Here is a 19,775-nt window from a genome sequence, read left to right on the forward strand (position 1 = left end):
AATAATAATAATAATAATAATAATAATAATAATAATAATAATAATAATGGATATGAAAAAACATTCTCACACTCTTTTAATCATTGTTAAATTAATGAATCATGATCCTATCTTAAATAAAAAAAGATGAAGACGAGTAAATAATAATTAATTATATATACATACACACAAAACTATTATTATATTCATATTTTTGCTTATTGCATATTTAAGAACCTATTTAAACACGAGGGCTAGCGACTATTTAAATTGTATAAGAGACGAGGAAAGGAAGGAAGGTAGGAATGAGAAAATGAAGGAAAGAAGTACAGAAGAGAAGTTTTGTGGGAGACGCGCGCGAGAGGAGAGTAGTCGACGGAGGAAACAAAAAACGGGACTTTCCTCCAGAACGATACATCATTTTATTTATGTTTTTTTTTCCTCAACTTTTTCGTCTTCACTTTCTTTTTTTTGTTCAAATCTTTTTATCGAAATAATCGTCGTCGAAACAGAATAAAACAAAACATAAAAACTTGTACTCTACTCCCAATTGTACTTGGCAATCAAGTTTCGAATTTTTTCGCCTTGCAATCGATCTTTCGAAGAAATTAGGACGACAAAAATAAAGAAAAAGAATTAGAGAGATCAATTTCGAAGGGTTCAAATTTCTTCGATAGTTCGGAAGTTTCGGCATAATGACTGCGAATGTTAAGGCGGCGTCGAAGGATAGCGTCGTTTTTTTATTGAGAGACGTAAATAAAATAAAATAAAATAAAATAAAATAAAATAAAACAAAATAAAAAATAAAATATAAAATAAAATAAAATAAAAACAAATAAATGAAAGAAAAAAAAGGAAGATAAGAGAAGTACGCGGTATTTTTCAGTCGTAAATAAAAAGTAATAAAAGTAACGAAATTAAGCTAGTCGACGCCACGGACAAAAAAAAATATTTTCAGGAATTTCCCCCTCCCCCGTCCGATTAATTATCTGCTCTCTCGTATATATATATATTGTATTCGAACACATACATACATACGTCAAATATTTGCGATCCGCTATTATACGTACATTGTATACAACAAACAAATGGTTTTCAAATCCGAACGCGCGGTTTTTAAATTCTCGCGACTTGTCGCGTGGGGAGACCGAGGAATAACAAATTTTTAAGAAAGAGAAAGAGAGAGAGTGAGAGTGAGAAAGATAGAAAGAGAGCGCGAAAGAACGAGAGAAAGAGAGCGAGAGAGAGAGAGAGAGAGAGAAAATAAATAAATAAATAAAAATTTAACACTAATTAAATAAAAAAGACATCGCTAGGATAGGCGCTTCGAGGATACATAAAAACTTTTAAAAAAGACACTTTAAATGACATACAAATACAATTACAAATTATTCTTCAGATTACAAAAAAAAAGGAAAAGTTATTATGTCAGAGAAGGAAAAAAATCAAGAAACAAACAAACACAGTTATATCCAAGAGTATACAGAAATATGGGAAATAAAAAAAGGTCATTTTTAAAATCTATGTAAGAAAGCCAAGAGTCAAAGACGAATAGTTGATAGGAGCCGCATGGCCTAATTGCTGCCACTTTAATTAATTAATTACAAACTAATTACTTATAACTTTATTACTACTCGATTAAACTCGATAAAACAGATGATGTATATGTATGTTTACGCGTATGCACACGTATAAGCGTTCGGGATGTTCTCTATACACATGCATGCGTAAATATGCATAAAAAAATATATATATATAATAAATATATATATATAAATAAATATAAACAAAGAAAAAAAAGGAGTACGTCATGCCACTTTTCAAACTAACTTTTTAGAACGCAGATGACGAATCAGTAGGTATAGCAGAAACTAATTAAATGAAAAGATTACAAAAAAATAATTAAATAATAATTAATTACTTAAATTATTAATTAAATAACATAACATTACATAACACTAAATAAAAAAAAAGAAATTTCTCTTCAAATGAATTGGGAATGATTGATTCGCGGCTATAGGATTCGAATATTTCCAATTGTCCAGTCCAAGAAAAAAGAATAAAGCAAAAAAATATAATTAATTATAAATAATAATAAAAAATAATAAACTTAAAAAAAAAAATAACAAGATGATAACAAAAATTAAAAAGAAAGATAGAAACATACGATACGTACATTTACAGGGCGCCGCGTGAATTTTGCAACTCGCGAACGCGGAGAGAAAGAGAGAAAAAAGTACGAGAGTAAAAAAGAATGAAAAAGAGTGGGAGAGAAGGATTACAAACTCTTTTCTTCGTCGTTCCTTCGATAAAATTAGAAATAATTAAATTTATAAATAAATGAATGATTCTTTCGATATCTCCGCAGAGAGTATTTAAACACGACGGGGCCCTTACGTACATTTTTTTCTTCAAGCTTCGTTTTTTCTCTTATTCACGAAACGTACAAGCGAACAAATACACACACACACACACACACACGCGCGTCAATCATTACGACGAAAAAGATTACAAAAAATTAATTTTACGATTTACTTTACAATAGAAAATATTTGTAACAAATGAAACAAATCGTGAAGTGAATTTTTGTTGAATCTTTTCGTCGTGATTACCGGCATGTATACTGAAAACAAAAAACATATGGAGAAACGGGAGACACATGAAAAAGAAAAAGGACAAATTCGTTAAGCGTTTCAATTCGCGGAGATCGAAGACGCGAGACAATCTCTGTGAAATGTACGTATCACAATGTCGAAAGGGTCGAAACGATCGGATCGGTGCCTAGCTCATTTTCTATACACTGTTCCTTGATTAAGACATGGTCACTTCGTACCTGCTTGCTGCCTGCCTGGTTCGTGTTACATAAATAATACCTACATACATATTTCTAGTCGTACCGAGGTATATCACGTTGTGTACTCTCCTCGACATCAAAATAACGTCCAAGCATGTTGCGTACTTTCGTTGTGATAATTCGACGGTCGAACGAGCGAGTAAGGGTGTGAACAAGAAAAAAAGGGTCAATCGAAAAGAGTTTGTGTGTGTGTGAGAGAGAGAGAGAGAGAGTTAGAAAATAAAACAAAAAGGTGGTGGAATTCACCCTCGCTTGTAAATTGTTCTCCGTTCACACATTACACACACACACACACACACACACACACACACACACACACGAATACACAGAAAACGTAAATGTATTTATGATCGATCACATGTACTTGCTCACTCACGCTAATAGATTTCAACATACAAAACAAGTATTTACTTCTAACACTTACATACAGACATACATTGTATAATTTGTTGCATATCCCGTCGATCGTCGCAAAGTTTCGCGATATTCCCGGAATGTTGATGGTTTCGACAGCTGTTTCGACATGTCTCTCTAGTCGGTGTTTCAAAATTTCCTGATGGTTTCCATCGAACGTCGCTCGCTCCGTAATTGAATTACCGTCGAGAGGAACATTTAAAAGCGGGTAAGAGTGAGTGAAAGAGAGAGAAGTGAGAGAAAGGAAACATTTGATCTGAAGTACGTATGTGTGACACATGAGCAATAAATGCATACACATATAAATGATATTACGTACATCACGCGTATTTAATTATTTGACATATATTTCTTTCGAGAAAAATAAAAAATCTAAAAACTAGGTAGCAATAGACGTTCGATACTAATCGTCCGGAAGGATAATTTTGAAACGGGGACGGCGCAATTACACGTACACGTTTACTTTTAGTGGAATAATTAACAAAAATAAAAATAATAAAGAAAAAAAAACACATAAATAATAAAAATAAATAAAAAATAACGAATAATGGTAAAGAAGCCTCCATCTCTTGTAATATTTTTATTATCGCAAACGTAATATTACATTATTAAATTATATTAAATAAAGGATTACGCCACTGTTTATTATTTATCGACTAACGTTCAACTAATACTTGTAAATAAATAACGAAAATATTTTATCTATATATTTCCGATCCGGGGGTGTCAGGCGGGGGTGGTGAAATTACCTCTTGTCCGCTCTAGATCGATGATCGTGCGATCATCGTTCGCCTGCCCCTCTATTGTTACACCATTTCAACATTGCATTTAATAAATTATATATTTATTGACTCACTCACCTTTTGACTTAGCCCTTTCGCTCATGTTTCTTTTTCCTATTGATATGTGCCAATTTATTAAGTATAAATATTTTCATTTCGTGTGAATAAAAGTGTTGATCGTAAAAAGGTAGGTGTTCAATATAATTCATATCGATTTATTATAGTAATTTGATATTTTTGAAATAATGCTAATCGTATAATGAAATGGAAGAAAATATTTTTAAACACATTTCCTTCTGTAACGATTTATTTCTTCAAGCATATACAAACGAGATACAAACTCTTCGTTTCGTAATACAAATTCAAGAATCCTTTCGAACACAATGAGTTTGTTCTTAGAGTAAGAGACGAAGATGAATAAAGGATAAAGAATAGAAGAAAAAAGAAGAGTAAGAGATTGTGATAAGAGCGAATGAAAATGAAATCAAAGTGATTAGAGTTAAATAAAAAGAAAATATTAATGAGCAATTGATTACAATACGACTTCTTGTTTTGTCAATTCTCAAAGTAAATTATTTTAGGAATTGTTATAAATAATTTCACGCGCGTATTTAAGACATAGATTGTTTCTTTAAGACAAAACAAAAGACTCTCGGTTAGACTTAAAATTAATTGTGGAAAATTACAACGAAGCTTCTAACGTTTTCGTTAATCGTAATAATTGAGAGATTGATTCTACGCTTTGATAAATAATGATTAATTATTCTTTCCTCGTACATACACAATACACATACATTCGAATATTCATAATTATCGAAAATGCAAATGTTAATATTTTCGATAGTACGTTCGTGTATAATTCTCTAACACGTTGAGAAATCCTCGTTGGTGTTAGAGGTTAGTTTTACGAATCTAACACAGTTACACGAGTTCACGAAAGATTTTGTTTTTTACAAATTGACGTGTCAACTGAACAATGGATAAAGCTTTTAATAATTTAAACATCAAAATACTTGTACACGATGATTTTCACGATCGCAAATGACGACATTACCGTTGGATGTAACAGCAACACCTTCGAGACCTTTGAATTCTCCATCTCCGCTTCCCCAGCCACCAAACGATTTCAAAAAATTACCTTCCGGACTGAAGATTTGTATTCGATTGTTTCCGGAATCAGCAACGACGATGTAACCTTGTTCATCAACCGCTACTCCTCTTGGAAACTTAAACTGACCTTCGTCCGAACCCTCGGATCCAAATGAACTCAATACACGACCGTTCACGTCGAATATTTGAATCCTATGATTGTTCCCATCGCTTACGATCACACGATTGGTGTTGCTAACCGCTATGTAATGTGGATGTTCTAGCTGACCGCGTCCACTACCACATGATCCGAATTTTCCCACGAATGTCCCGTCCGATTGAAATACCTACGACGATTCGATTCCGTGATATACACGAAAATGACACAATTTCTTATCCTATGCTCTACTTTTATTTTCTTATATAATTAATATAAATATTATGTAATATTAAAAACGAAATGAAACACCATCGCTGACCAACTATTATAGAAATTTCGGATAATTCATAATATGAAAATATAAATAAATAATATTGATCCTCTCGTTACGGTATGCTTTGGTGTATCGTTGTATTGTACGACTTTTATATGGGTCGCTAATAACAAAAATGTTAATAATAATTAGCCAATAATATATAAAAATTGTATAAGAAATACTGAAAATTATTTTCTTTTAGGTAGGATACAAAATAATTGAATGGAATCACTGTGATTCCGAACGAAATGGCCAAACGATTACTTTTTTGATATCTAGAATATTAGTGATTAGGGTGGTATTAAATAAATGATTTCATCGACCCACCTGTACCCGGTGATTCTCTTTATCGCAGACATAAATAAATCCAAGAGCATCCGTGGTAATACCCCAGGGATAATTGAATCGTCCGTCTGCGGTACCTTGAGAACCAAAAGCCCTTAGAAAACGTCCAGAAGGATCAAGCACCTGAATCCTATGATTATAACGGTCAGCGATGATATATTGGCCGATTCTGTTAACGGCCACACCTGCGAGGCAGTCGAATTCACCTTCACCGCTTCCATATGTTCCAAATTCCTTCAGGAAGTTACCGTTACTGTTAAATACCTGGAATTTTTAAATCAATTCAAACTCCTTTCTATTTCAGCAAAATTAAAAAAGAAAAAAATTAAAAAAAAGAAGAAGAAATTAAGGACAAAACTCCTACGGTGATTTTTTAATTATAATATTTTTATGGAGATTCGTATCGAAGGTTTTTTATTTATTATTTCGAAAGGAAAATTATCCAACAATTTTTGCAAAATAATATAAAAACGAATAGCGAAGCTAATCTTGTTTTCTTTTTTTACGCTAAATAACGCTAACACGAGTGTAATTAAATTAAACGCGCGTGGGAAGTTTAGACTGGAAATGTTGCATGCATAAAAAGAAATCTGAATTCAGTCGCTCGCATTCGAATAAACAAAACGTAAAGAGAGAGAAAGGGAATGCTTTCTACAAGTGCATAAAATTATTGACGAAATAAAAGTTAAATGCGTTTTGTTAGAGTTCTGGTAACATAATAAAAGCTGCATGAAACGCGATCGACTGGATTCTACACTCGTGTGTTGAATGAACACGGAGATTGAAACACGAGGGTATCGAGAATTTTTGTTAAATATTTTATCATCGCGATCATCGTAGTCATGGTCAGACATTATTAATGAAGCTATGAGTCATACGTGTCATGTGCGTACGATCATATTCATTTGATTTATTTTACTTGTATTTTTAAGATGAATTTTTAAAATTATTATTTGATTAAGTTTCGAACAATTCGTAGGTAAAAACTTGATTAGTCATTTTTGTTTTAGAATAAACTATTGTAATGGTAGGATAATCGTCGTATTCTAAACTCTTTTTTTTGTTGAAATACTAATAAAGTACTTAGTAGTCTAGCGATTGGCCTTGGGACATTCGTATGACGACTGCAGAGAGTGTCAAAAGTACTACAATAGCAGAGACACGGGGACGTGTTGCTGCAGCGGTACTTGCCCGGCTGAAAAGAATTTTTAATAAAGAAGGTATAGACAATGTTCAGAAGTCTATACGTTATCTGTATATTATTTATATATTCTCTCTTATTTTTTTTTCTTTTTTCATACTCTTTTCATCAAAGGGTGGGAGAACAAGAAAAACAATGCTTCATATAAATGTCTATAAATCACAAATTTCAAGCAGTATAGAGACCAGTGAGTGTTGTTGTGTTTCTGCGAATTGTGTATAAACTAAAAGACAAATTTATCGTTCCAGACAAATTTTCATAGTCGGACTCTCTCTCTATCATTTATATCGTTATATCGTTACTATAATTTTTTTTTAAAGAGTGTGTGTGTGAGTGTGTGTTTTTCTTCAAAGACGTTCGACGAAATTTAATGTCGAGTCGAAAACAATCGACGACTCGACATTAAATTCCTTCCGACTTCGTTGAAAATTTGTAAATCGTTTACTTTTCTTTTTTTACATTTTTTGTTTCTTTTTTTAATTGGGTAGGGAGTTGTTCGGAGAAAACAGAGATAGATAGAGAGAAAGAGGCATCTGAAGCCTCTACACGCAGATAATCGGTGTACTTTGATAAGGGCCTTCGTAGGTCGTTGGACGACATCGTTGCTGAAAGTTATTATTTACTTGAACACGATGATTGGAGCTGTCAGCGACGACGATGGTATTGTCCGGGCCAATCGCAAGGCCTCTTGGCCACGTAAAGCATCCGGCTTCGCTCCCCCGCATCCCAAACTTAAACAGCTGACGCCGCTTCAGCAGGTAATTACTCCTACAATCGAATGAAAACATATTTTAATTCAATTAAATCTAAATTATAATAAACCTTTGAAATGATTATCCGACTTTTACTTTCAATTTCATATATTTTTCTGCTTTTTATCCGTTGAAAAAGAATTGAAAAAGAAAGCACATTTTTTATTTTGTAAATGTTTGGCTGAACATTTATAAAAGAACTTTGGTAATTTTCAATACAGAGGATGTATCCATTTATACATATTGTATTATTTTAGTATACCATACTCCTATACCATATTCAAATTTGTTTTGGAGAATAATTGAGCAAATTTAATTGGACAGAGAAGGTACTTTTAGCTAACGAACTGTGTGTGTGTGTGTGTGTTAATTAGGAGTTAATTATAATTAGTGTGTACAAAATAAAAATAGGTTATTTACATTAGATAGATTGGGAGAGAGGTAAATAGAATATAGATGAGTTGGATCAATAGTAGCATTAAATGTTGCTGATGTAGGCTTCGCAGCTAGCGTTAAGAATTGTTCTTCGAAGAGGGTGGAAAGTTAAAACTGTTGTAAAAATATTGATATTTACCTAGTGGAGGAACCTGCTGCCGCGGGTATAACGGGAGCTGCTGTAGGGGACGTGGGGGAGCCTGACGGGTTTTTTTGATCGTCATCAGAAGATTCGAAGGACGTTTGACCGGTGTGCCTAAGAGGTAGACCCAGCGATAACCTTCTAGAGGTTGCGCTGGCGCTAGAAAAAAAAAAATAAAGTAAAATAAACATAAAATGAGACGTTGAGAACCAGCGTGGACCAACTCACCAGCTGTGATTTAAAAAAACCGCTTTAGAAAACTGTACAAATTTTTGTTAATTTGCTTTAAGTTTTGAAAGTGGATCCCTATTTTTCTGCCTTGGTAGGTTGAATAAGAGGCAAATTTAAAAAATGTATTAGTTTTATTACCAAATACTGGGGATATTTAGGGAAAGAAATGAGAAAATGTGAGATAGTCCAGTTTGGTTTGAAACGTCTCAAATGGTTTTGCAAAAACACGTATAAATAGAAAATAAATGAAGCTACCTGGATGAGGGAATCGAGGTTGTCGTGGAAGGCGGCTCCTTGTCTTTGGCACTACGATTACCGTATTTATTTTTAAGATATCTTGCCCAAGAGCTGAGAGCTGCGCCATCCTTTTCGGTACCGGATCGGTCCCGTTCTGGGCTCGGTTCCCTCGACTTCAAAGCGTGAGTACTACGGCTACGTGCTAGTTCAGAACCGGCGCCGTATTTTGCCGCGAGATAGGCGTTCGGTGATTGGGTGGTTGGGGACGGTGGTTCCTCGTCTAGATCTACCTCGTCGCCCCCGAAATTGTGGGAACTTCTCGAACGTGCCAATCGTTGCCGTCTCTCCTTCAGTGCTGCGTAACGCGACCGGGGTAGAAGGGTTGATGGTTCGGTTGTCGTTGTTGTTGTCTCTGTTTCTCCTATCGCCGAGGCAACGTTCTCTCTCTCTCTTTCCCGTTCTCTCTCCCGTTCTTTCTCCCGTTCTTTCTCCCGTTCTTTCTCCCGTTCCCGTTCCCGTTCCCGGTCCCGTTCCCGCTCCCGCTCCCGCTCCCGTTCTCTTTCTCTCTCCTTCTCCCGTTCTCGCTCTCTTTCTCGTTCTCTTTCTCGCTCTCGTTCTCTTTCCCGCTCTCTCTCCTGTTCCCTCTCTCTCTCCCTCTCTCGTTCCCTCGCCGCCATTGCCGCCTGACTTCTGCTCTTGTTCAAGAACCTGAAACATTACCGCCACATCCAACGTTTTCCTCAATTCATTTAACTACTTTCCTATTTTACTTTTCTTTCTTCTTTTCTCTTTTTATTTTTCATTTTAGTATTTATCATTTGTTTTGCGTGTATTCGTATATGTTTATAAATTAGGGTAGTCGTTATTGGAAATTTTTCACTCCTTAGTTCGACTTTAAACAAATTGATACATTTGTTCATTTATTTCTAACCGAATTGGAGTAGTTTATTCATCAGATCCAAAATGACAACCCTAATAATTTGATGTATGTATGCATGTATGCATGTATGTGTATATTATGATCAATATTTGGTGAGATTAGTCAAATGTTATTCTCGTTTCAGAATTATTCGTTATTACAATGGTTTAGGTATACACGCGAGCATACACGAACGGTTGCTATTATCGATCATGCCACTTTCGATCGCGTTCTTTTTCATATTTTTTTCTCACGAGATGCGTTTTTTTTTTATTTTTTTAAATTGATTTAATCTCTATTAAATATAATCCTTTGCGAGACGAAATTATTGTAGGCGCGATGTTACGTGTGTTAGCGTAGTTATTGTATCGATTGTAGAGTATTAAACGCGAATGATTTTATCCGAATAATGTGCACGCGTTTTTGGGTATTAGTATAGTTAAGTACGTTTTTGATGCAGCATTTAACCCGGCAAAGCTTTCGAGAGATAAGAATATTTGTTAATCACTTTGAGTTAAAAATGAATTTTGTTGTTCGGGATCCATCGATCCACCTTTGTTTTATTCGAATCAATGATTATCTAATTAAATTATTATTATTCGAGAACGAATGGGTTTATTTCTTTTCATTGTCATTGTTTCGGAATTTTGTATTTTTTAGGTCATTTGTATTTTATTGCTAAAAAGTGGATCGATGGTATCTTTTATTTATTTATTTTTTTTTCTAACGAATAGTTAAATTCGATTTCCATCTAAACATATTTCCCATGATATTATTTTATTTCCGCAGATATTGATTTTTGAAAGTTAGTCATGGAAAGCAAAGTGTTTGATATTCGTCGATCGATATTCATCCACTCACCATTCTCCTCTACCTCCTTCTCCTCTCTACCTCTTTAACATCGGTCATGAAAAAGTTAGATGGTTGCATCGTAAAAGAGTTATTGACAAATAGCGAAGAAGTAGATTTATGTGTTTAAGACATGTGATTTTTTATGTTTTCATTATTTTTTGTTGTTTTAGAATCGATGATTCGATCTATTGTTTGATTTATAACCGAACGATTTCTTTCTTTAGTAATACTCGATTTAAAAGAAATTCTTACGAAAACGTCTTATTTATCGTAGATCTAATTATTTTATGTGAATAAATTCTATAAGTTATGTTTTGTAATAAATTGGATAAAATTTGTGAGAAAAAGAAATTCGTTGGTGGGACTTTTGAAATATGTCCTTTTTGATTGTTGTATTGATTGAAATTAATTCGATTAATTGAAATACTTGTTGAGACTATTATTCGCGTTACTCGTTTGACAAGCTCGTTTTTTCTTTTTAATTATTACCACATAAAGCTATTTGTTAGAATTTGAAGAGAAACATAAATAAATGAAGAAAAGAAAGACATCGATTTTGTGTTTAGTGATCCGATCGATAATTATATTATTCATAATATTCAATTAATTTAATATAATATTAAACAAAAAATATTTTGGATACGTGTGTCTATATTTTGATACTTCATGAATCAATAGAAAATAGAAAAGCGTATTTACTGTATTAATGTAAACAAAATATTAAGTAGACATTAATATTTTTTATATTATTTGATATGCCATTATAATTTTCAGGCTATTATCGACAAGTATTGATTTAGTATCGGTCTGATCACTAATTATGCGTAAAACAGTGATTCCCAAAATGTGTTCTATAGAACCCTGAGATTTTAATTAAAATAACAAACTAATAAATTTAGGGATTTTTTGTAAATTATTGGGACTGCAAAAATTTTGATATTATTCATATTAAGAATAATATTTTTTTAAGTTTTATTTCATTGGAACACAACTTGTCATTTAATTTGGGGTTTTTTTAAAATGTTAGAAGTTCCACGACGTACAAACACTTTGGGAATCCCTGACATAGAATAAAGAAAAAAAATGTATAAATAAAAATCGTAGATCGTTAGTCTTTTGAAAGCGATTACTACTCACTATAACTGTGCAGCCTACAACATGTAAAGCATTTTGGGAATGATAACGCATTATACCTGACATGAAATCGGCTGATAATTCTTCCACGAGTTGAATTTCTCTCAACGTAGTCCAGTGCCGTATTAAGCGTTTTCAGCATTCCGGAATCAATAAACATGAGTATTAAATAAATTAACCGTTTTTATTTCTTTATTTTTAAACAAATGATTCAACGTTATAAATTAAAATTTTTTTATGCTCCACACGATAAGCTCGTTTGTTATAAAAAATATATCGGCATTTAAGCATATTTAAAGTTAAACTATAATTAATTGTAAAATTCTCTTTTTTTTTGTTTATAGCGTTACCTTTTCCATTCTTTCAAAAGTTCTTTCTTAATCCGGCACTGAGTGTCATGTTTTTTTTTTAAATCATGATGTTATTCATGGTGTTACTTCGATTTCGGTAGAGTGAGTTTTTCACTGACCACCATATCATTGTTGATTATTTATTATTGTTCACTCTAACGTTCAATTTGTCAGTGTAATAAATATCTACATTTTTTTTTTCATTAAAATAAAAATATATTTTCTCTTATTCCCCGCTGAAAATGATAAGATGAAAAATTTCAATCGACATATGCGTCGATTATTTAAATGCTACTATCACAGGATAATCAAACTGATACAAATAATAATAATAATAATAATAATTAACAAATAATATAAAATATCTGTACAATTGAAAAACGGGGATGATACATAAAATGATAGATAAAAAGATAAACATTAAAAAAATTATTGTACAAAAAAGAAAAAAAAAAAGAACGACAAAAGAGAAGAAGAAGAAGAAAAAAATAAGAAAAAGAAATTCTCTTGCAAGCGGGTACACAAATGATTTCTTGGTTACTATACGTATACGTACAATAAATATACTGTGAGGACAGTTTTGACAGGGAAATAAATAATACGAGTTATCACAAAGAAAATGCAGTTTATTTACCACACCAACAAACTGACTCTCAAGGCGTATTTCGCTAAAAAGGAAGAGAAGAGTGTACAAAAACTTAAAAATTAAATTTCGCGATAAGTTCATCGGCAAATGATGGGTTACGTGTGTTTATGTCCATGTGTGTATGCATATGTGCACGTGTATTAAGAAAATAACACACGACCCGGAGTGCCCATTAAGGCCTTACATACGTCCAAAATGTTTCAAAAATCGATCGATTTTTCTTTTTTAACGGATTGCTGTTCTCTATAGTTTTAGGCTTATTTCTGTGAAAGTCGATTGCAAAAATTCCCCATAGATCCAAAGTTATGGTAGAAAATGTGACTGCCCGACGAGAGTTTGGTGCGCGCAGATAGCTGTCCATTGTTTGAGATACTTCAAATTTTAAACGCGTATAACTATAACTTTATTTTACAAGAATTTTTGTATATTCTATAGATCGATCAAAATTTATTGCAGATATGATCCAGACCGTGGAGCAACTTTTTTTTCTGAGTGTTGAGGATCACGTGATTTTTTATATAGTAATTTTTGTAAAAATAAAGTGAAATAAAATTTGTAATAAAGTTTCAATATCAATAAACAATGTGCACTATTTATTTTTATTAATTTCTATTGTTATTCCTACTAAAAAATTTGTTTCTTTTAGCGCATTTTTGGCGCTGCTAGACGTATGTAAGGCCTAAAATGATATATCGCGAATTATTTTCCTTTTATCTTTTTTATATTTTCTTTTTTTTGGGAACGACTTTGAAAGCTTCGGCTTTTATTATTGCGTGGATTTTTCGTAAGCTGCTTAAATAGGAGGACGGTTTCTCACTACACTCGTTTCTTTGTATTTTTTTTTTATCTTTTTGTGTTTGCGTGTACGTATGTATTTATGTGTACGTGTTCGTGTATTTGTTTGTCACAGAAATTTGTTATAAAAAACGACAAAAAATCTTATACGAAAGCTAAATATAATCTAAGAAGAAAAAAAATAAAAAGACGCGAGAAGCGTGTCGCGAATAAATTTTTAATAAACAAACAAATAATGGAGAATCGCGCTCTTATCACAATATTTCAAATGCACGTTTTATATTTACGTTTAGAAGCATAATGCAAACGATCAAAGTCTATTGATTATTAGCGTTTCGTTGTATTCATCCGAACGAGGATGAAACGAGACTCAAAGAATAATCGTCGATAAATTAAGAACATATTTTGATATTATAATTATAATTCTAAGCGAGTAAAACGAATGTATTTTTTTGTATTTTAATTATTTTTTTTGTTTAATCTATTGAAGGATATGCGTTTTGCGTCGTGCAAAATGGGAGCAAGACTATTGCGAGATAAAAATGAGGGTTAATTTCGAAATGATTATTTGATTGTTGTTTACCATTTTTAATATGAATGAATTATATTTTTAGTTTTCTACGAATTGTTTAATTTGGTTTTTTATTTTTTCCTGTTTAGTAAAACATGGTAAAATGATGGACTCGTGTCGCGAACACGTTAAAATGACGAATTAGTGTTAATGACAAGTCAGGAAAAAATCTGTCATCGATTAAACGAAGCCGAGAACGCGACGTGTATTCTATATTTAATGATAACAACATTTTACCATATTTTTCCAAGAAGCCATAAGTGAATACCGGTTATTTGTATGGTAAAAAATGAGGTAACACGACGAAAAACACGATAAATAAGGAAGGAGAGTAGATGAAATAGGAGCTGGGAATGAAGGAAAAGAAGTACGAAAAACGCGTGCGGTTTACGCTAGTAAATATGGCCATTTTTTTGTTTTTTAATCCAAAAAGTTATAGCCAACAACATAGGCAACTGAACGACGCTAGTAAACTTTCTAATTGAAAACTTTTCTAAAATACAATAGCGGCAAGAGCAGTTACAACAAGGTACTTTTTGTAAACATACTTTTGGTGGTTTTCATTTGAGCTTAAATATTTAACTCGCAAACCGCAACGAGCATTGAAATAAGGGGGTGAAACTAGGGTGTGCAAAAGGTGGGTGTTGGAGTTAAGGGTGGAATAGGGGTTGAAAAATGATAAAAAGAAAAATGGAGGGATGGAGTAGAGTGAGTGCAACGGTTAAAGGAAAAGGTTCATTAGAACACTGTAACACAGTACGGACACACAGAAGACGGTGGTTACCATCTGCATCGGTATACTGATATCAACATCGGTCGCATCTTCGTGTTCGTCGGATCTTTCGGTTTGTTTAGATCGGTTAGCGTTCGCGATTAACGCGCCGTTCTCGACGTTAGCTCTCGTTACGAGGTCGGTGGTCGTTTGGGAACTATTCGTGCTCGATCTTCCTCTCTTTAATTCCGTTTTATCCAAGGAAGGTGGTTCTTCTGTTTTCGACAAGTTCTGGATAGTTGATTCGTTGTCTTCGTCGTTGACAATCATCCAACCGTTTTCCTCGATGCTCCAATCGTCCTTTTTGGGTTCTTCCGACTTGTTGCTGTCTTCTTGCCTTTCGATATTCTCCTCGTTTTTTATAGTATCTTCGGTAGTTCTTCGAGAGCCTGTCGGGGAATTAGTTCTTTCGGATTCGCTTTCGGACTCGTCCGAAATCAGCCAACCATTTTTACCGATACTGCTTTGCCTATACACTCTGTTTCTCGACGAATAGTCAGGACTCTTGGATGCGTTCAAATTTTCATTTATATTTTTCTCGTCCTCCTGTCCGATCATTAAATTGTTGTCTTGATTTTTCGAGGATCTTATCGATCCATCCAATTGGAGATCTTGATCGGTAACGAGCCAACCAATATCGTCGAAAAGTTCATCCTCGATACTTTTATCGGATACGAGGGAAGAACTACGTGCATTTCTGTCACTATCCGATCCTTTATGAATGCTGATCACTGTCCTTTCATCCTCGTCCTCGACCGAGTCCGAAGTTGATTCGTCCCCGGTTATGGATGCTTCTTCTTCGTCCTTTGAATTTTCTTCAGCCTTTTCAAGCCCATCTTCTTCCTCCTCCCCCTCCACTCCCTCCACCCCCTCTTCATCTTCTTCCTCCTTATCAGTCTTATACTCTCTCGTGTTCTCGTCTTCGAGTTTTTCCGTAACGGTCCTCGAGCCGTTCACCTTACGACAATCCTTGACAACGTCCTCGCGTTGGTGCTCGCCGGCCTCGTGATTGCTATCCTCGAGACGACGGTCAGTGATACTATTCACGGATCGGGATGAGGAATGAGATGAGGTATTTGTGGTATTCGTCAATGTCCTTGTCGTCGTCAGATTCGTATTCGTATCGGTCATTGTCTTAACGTCCTTAGCATTATTACAGTCTTCCGGTCTAACGAGCTCGCTCGATCCAACGTCCTCGTTAGGTTTACTCGCGTTCATCTTTCTATCATCGTTTTTTAATCTTTCAATAATGTGCTGGACGTTATTCCCGCACGTAAACGTCAACAAATGATCATTCTCGTCGTGATCATCAATTGAGATAGTTTTAGATCGTTCACGTTGAACACGATTATTTTGTTCTTGTTCTTGTTTTTCTTGTTCGATCAAATTTGTTCCCGACTTATCGTCACCGTCATCGTCCTCGGCACTATCGTCATCGTCGTTTAATTTTGACGTCTTTTCTACGAACCTGCTGGAGGAGTAGCCACCAGTAGACCCTATCGGTACACCACCCACACCACTTCCGGCCATCGTCGAGCCGCTCGTCGAAGTCGTCATCGTCAGTGGACTCGTAGGACTCGTCACGATATGTCCGGGACTTCCCCTCGGTGTCGAATACCTAACAATTAGATCGATCGAGTTCTTTTCTCATTTTTTTTGCTTTGCTTCCGTATACTTTTTTTTCTTTCTCTCTCTCTCTTTTTATTTTTCTATCTCTTCTAGTAATATGGTTCTTTTCTTTCTCGACTTTTGTTTCCGTTTTATTTTCAAAATTATTTTATTCTATTTGTTTATTTTACGAGCTCGATCCTTCGTTATTTTATTTCTCTTTTTCTCTTCTCATTTCCTTCGTTCTTTTGGTTAATTTTATTTAGAAGTTTTTCGTTTAATCGCGATTTATTTTATTCGTTATTTTTTCTTTCTCATATTGGTGTGTTTAGGATTATAAATAATATGAAAAAAATTGTCTTCGGTCTCGCGAACGTACACACGCATAGATATTAGGTTTAAAAGAAAAAAAAAAACACGAAATTAATCGTCGTGTACATTTAAGATTGATCGTCGTTAATTAATTATAAAAAACGTGAGCACAAGCCGAATAGTGCTGGGTTAAGTTTCTAATAATTTACTATATACATAATTTTTTTTTTATTCAAATCTTTAAAATTTTTTTACTTTTTTAGAAAACTTAGAACACGCAAAACGAAATGACAAGAAAGGAGGTGAACGTATGCAAATACAATTACCGTATGTTTAACACAACAACAAAAAAAAGAATCGACGTGGTTTCGGGATACCACGGGACAACGTTTCGCCGATACGATTTAACTACTTTGACCGATGTCAGTCATGGTTTGTATGTAAAAGCAAACTGATGCAGGTCTCTTGTCGCGTCAACATCTGTTGACATTATCGCGTCGGCGAACCGTTTTTCGCATAGGATCTGTATTTTTCCCTATAGTCGGTACACCAATGGTCATCCAATTTTCAATGCATCGAAAAATCTTGTTTTGTTCTCGCCGAAACGTCACTCATTCAAATCGAATTTCAGATAAATTTATAAAAAGGGCTTGGAAGACTAAGTATTGTTCATGATTGTTTAATAATTCATATTATTTACATATATAATCCATAATATTATGTATCTATAATTTATAACAAAAACTCCATAAACTCCCCAAGTTTAAATTTTTCGTATCTATATATTTTTTAATTGAATTTATATGAAATAAAAAATAAAATTAAAAATGTCTGTACACGCATGACAGAGTTTGGACAGAGTTGACAGACTTACATCGAAAAGAAATAATTAATTTGACGTAAAAAAAATTGGATGATCTTGTGGGACTATTTAGGTGTAAGTAAAACGTAATTTAGAGATAGAATTGGGGTCAAATAATTGATAAAAGGTACTTGCCTGGTCGAGGGAGAGTCCTCTTTGCTTCCACGCCGGGCTTCAGCACTGCGTGCAAGCAAGGCACCAATGTCTGTACGTGCCATAGCTGCGTCATTCCTTTGACGATCCTGCGGTGTCGATGATGGGATGCTTGCCGTAGTTGGTGTTGTGCGAGTATCTGTTTCCGATTCCTCTTCCGTCTCGGATTCGGTTTCCTCGGAAGAACTGCTTGTTTCTTCTTCCTCGTCTTCCTCTTCGTCCTCTTTCTTTTTCGTAGTTGTTTCCTCTCTGCTTGATTGCGTTGTTGTTGGTGGTGGAGGTGCTGCACGATTACCTACAAACAACAAATCAAAAAGACCAGGTCCGACTAACTTTAGCTCTATTTTTTCTTTAACGAAACAAAAAGAAAAATTAAGATTGTTATTGACAGGATAGATAAGCGTTTTCTAATCTACAAGGTATGCCTCTGGCAAAAGCACGAAATACACTTCGCTAGATTTTACCTTTATTGTATTTGTTCCGCTTACATGAATTTTGTCTTTAAAAATTCGTTTTTTTTTGTTCTATTTGTTTTCAAAAGTTTTAATGCACTAGCCAAACGTTATTTTCACAATAAAAGAAAAATTCTTCGAGTTGTACATCACTCTTTTCAATACGAATCAAAATGAAGAGGTATGTAAATATGTAAGATATATTTTGTAAAATACATCTAAAATCCTTTGTTTCGTCACACGCGTTATAACAACGTTTTTTTTTTCCCTTTTTTCTTCTCCCATATAGGAGACTTACAAATTATATCGATATAAATTACATTTCCCTTTTGGGATAAGGATAGAATAGAAAGATCATCACAATATGTAGATTGTACATGTATATGTCTGAGGGGGTCAGATAGAAATTGAAGAGTCACGTTTTATCAACCTGTGCCTAAGAATCGGCTTTGGAAGGGCCTCGTAGCAGGAACACTGCTCGCTGTGGTATCTCTGCCGGAGCTGGCAGTGACCGTACTAGTGGTCGTATTTGTTGGTGGTGCTCTCGAGAGATATTTTTGTTTCATTTCCTCCGCAGTGAATGGGGCGCCCGTGCTACGAATTCCCGAACCCGTTGAACTTTCCGAACCCGTGCTAGAGTCCGAAGATGCACTTCTTGTTGCAGGTGCGTGGCTGTCGCTTGACGTTCTCCTATTGGTCCATTCAAATTTACATTTTTTACTACAAATTATTATGTACAAAGAAAACTTACGCGAACTGAGAAATGGGTTAGGGGAATATTTCTTATTAAAAAATATGAGATTGAAAATGTTTGGTTATATCACAATTTTGTTCAAAGTGTCTTTCATTTATCTAGAAATTAACAAGGAGAGCGGCAAATTGACAGGATACCGATTCTTTTTTAAGCTTTACGCAGTTGTATTGGTCTATCAAGACTATACAATATGTAAGCAGAAAACCCAATACTTGAATTTTTCGAAGAAAACGAATGACACAAGAAAATACGAAAAGGGATTTCAAAGTTCTGAGTTTTAACACACGAAAGTGGGTTGAAAAGTTTTGAGCTTTATGGTTTTTCACACCGCGTTAAACTCAAAACTTTTCTGTCCTTTTCGTGGTAGGCTAAAAACTTTACAATCTATAGTCGTTTATTAAGCTCAGAATTTTCAGTCTACCCGTGTACACTTTTTCTATAATTTCTTTTTTTCTTAATTAAAGTATAAAAAATGTATTTTTCCATCTTCGTTTCATTTTCCACCATGAAACGAATAGGTATATAAAAAGGCGCGTGAGACTTCTTCCTTCGTTTTTTTAGAAACGTTTGAGTATGGGGTTTTACTGTTTGCGCAGTGTACGGTCTTAATGGATCCCTAAAACTGTAGAGAATTTAGAAAAAATCGGTATCTTTTCAA

At 34.1% G+C, this 19,775-nt stretch overlaps 1 protein-coding gene across 1 annotated transcript in view; it reads right to left on the bottom strand.

Annotated features, from left to right (window-relative positions):
- Positions 1-4,326: 4,326 nt before the first annotated feature.
- LOC106784408 overlaps positions 4,327-19,775 on the bottom strand; it is a 54,622-nt gene continuing 39,173 nt past the window's right edge. The window contains 10 exon segments of the mRNA XM_014743896.1: positions 4,327-5,465; positions 5,922-6,203; positions 7,764-7,908; positions 8,467-8,628; positions 8,956-9,521; positions 9,523-9,645; positions 14,989-16,015; positions 16,445-16,594; positions 17,894-18,206; positions 18,794-19,053. Coding sequence (XP_014599382.1) covers positions 5,034-5,465; positions 5,922-6,203; positions 7,764-7,908; positions 8,467-8,628; positions 8,956-9,521; positions 9,523-9,645; positions 14,989-16,015; positions 16,445-16,594; positions 17,894-18,206; positions 18,794-19,053 — 3,460 coding nt within the window. The 3' untranslated portion in view covers positions 4,327-5,033.

The sequence above is a fragment of the Polistes canadensis genome, unplaced genomic scaffold (genome assembly GCF_001313835.1).
Source record: "Polistes canadensis isolate GaletaPanama2010 unplaced genomic scaffold, ASM131383v1 scaffold_34, whole genome shotgun sequence".
Lineage (NCBI taxonomy): Eukaryota > Metazoa > Arthropoda > Insecta > Hymenoptera > Vespidae > Polistes > Polistes canadensis.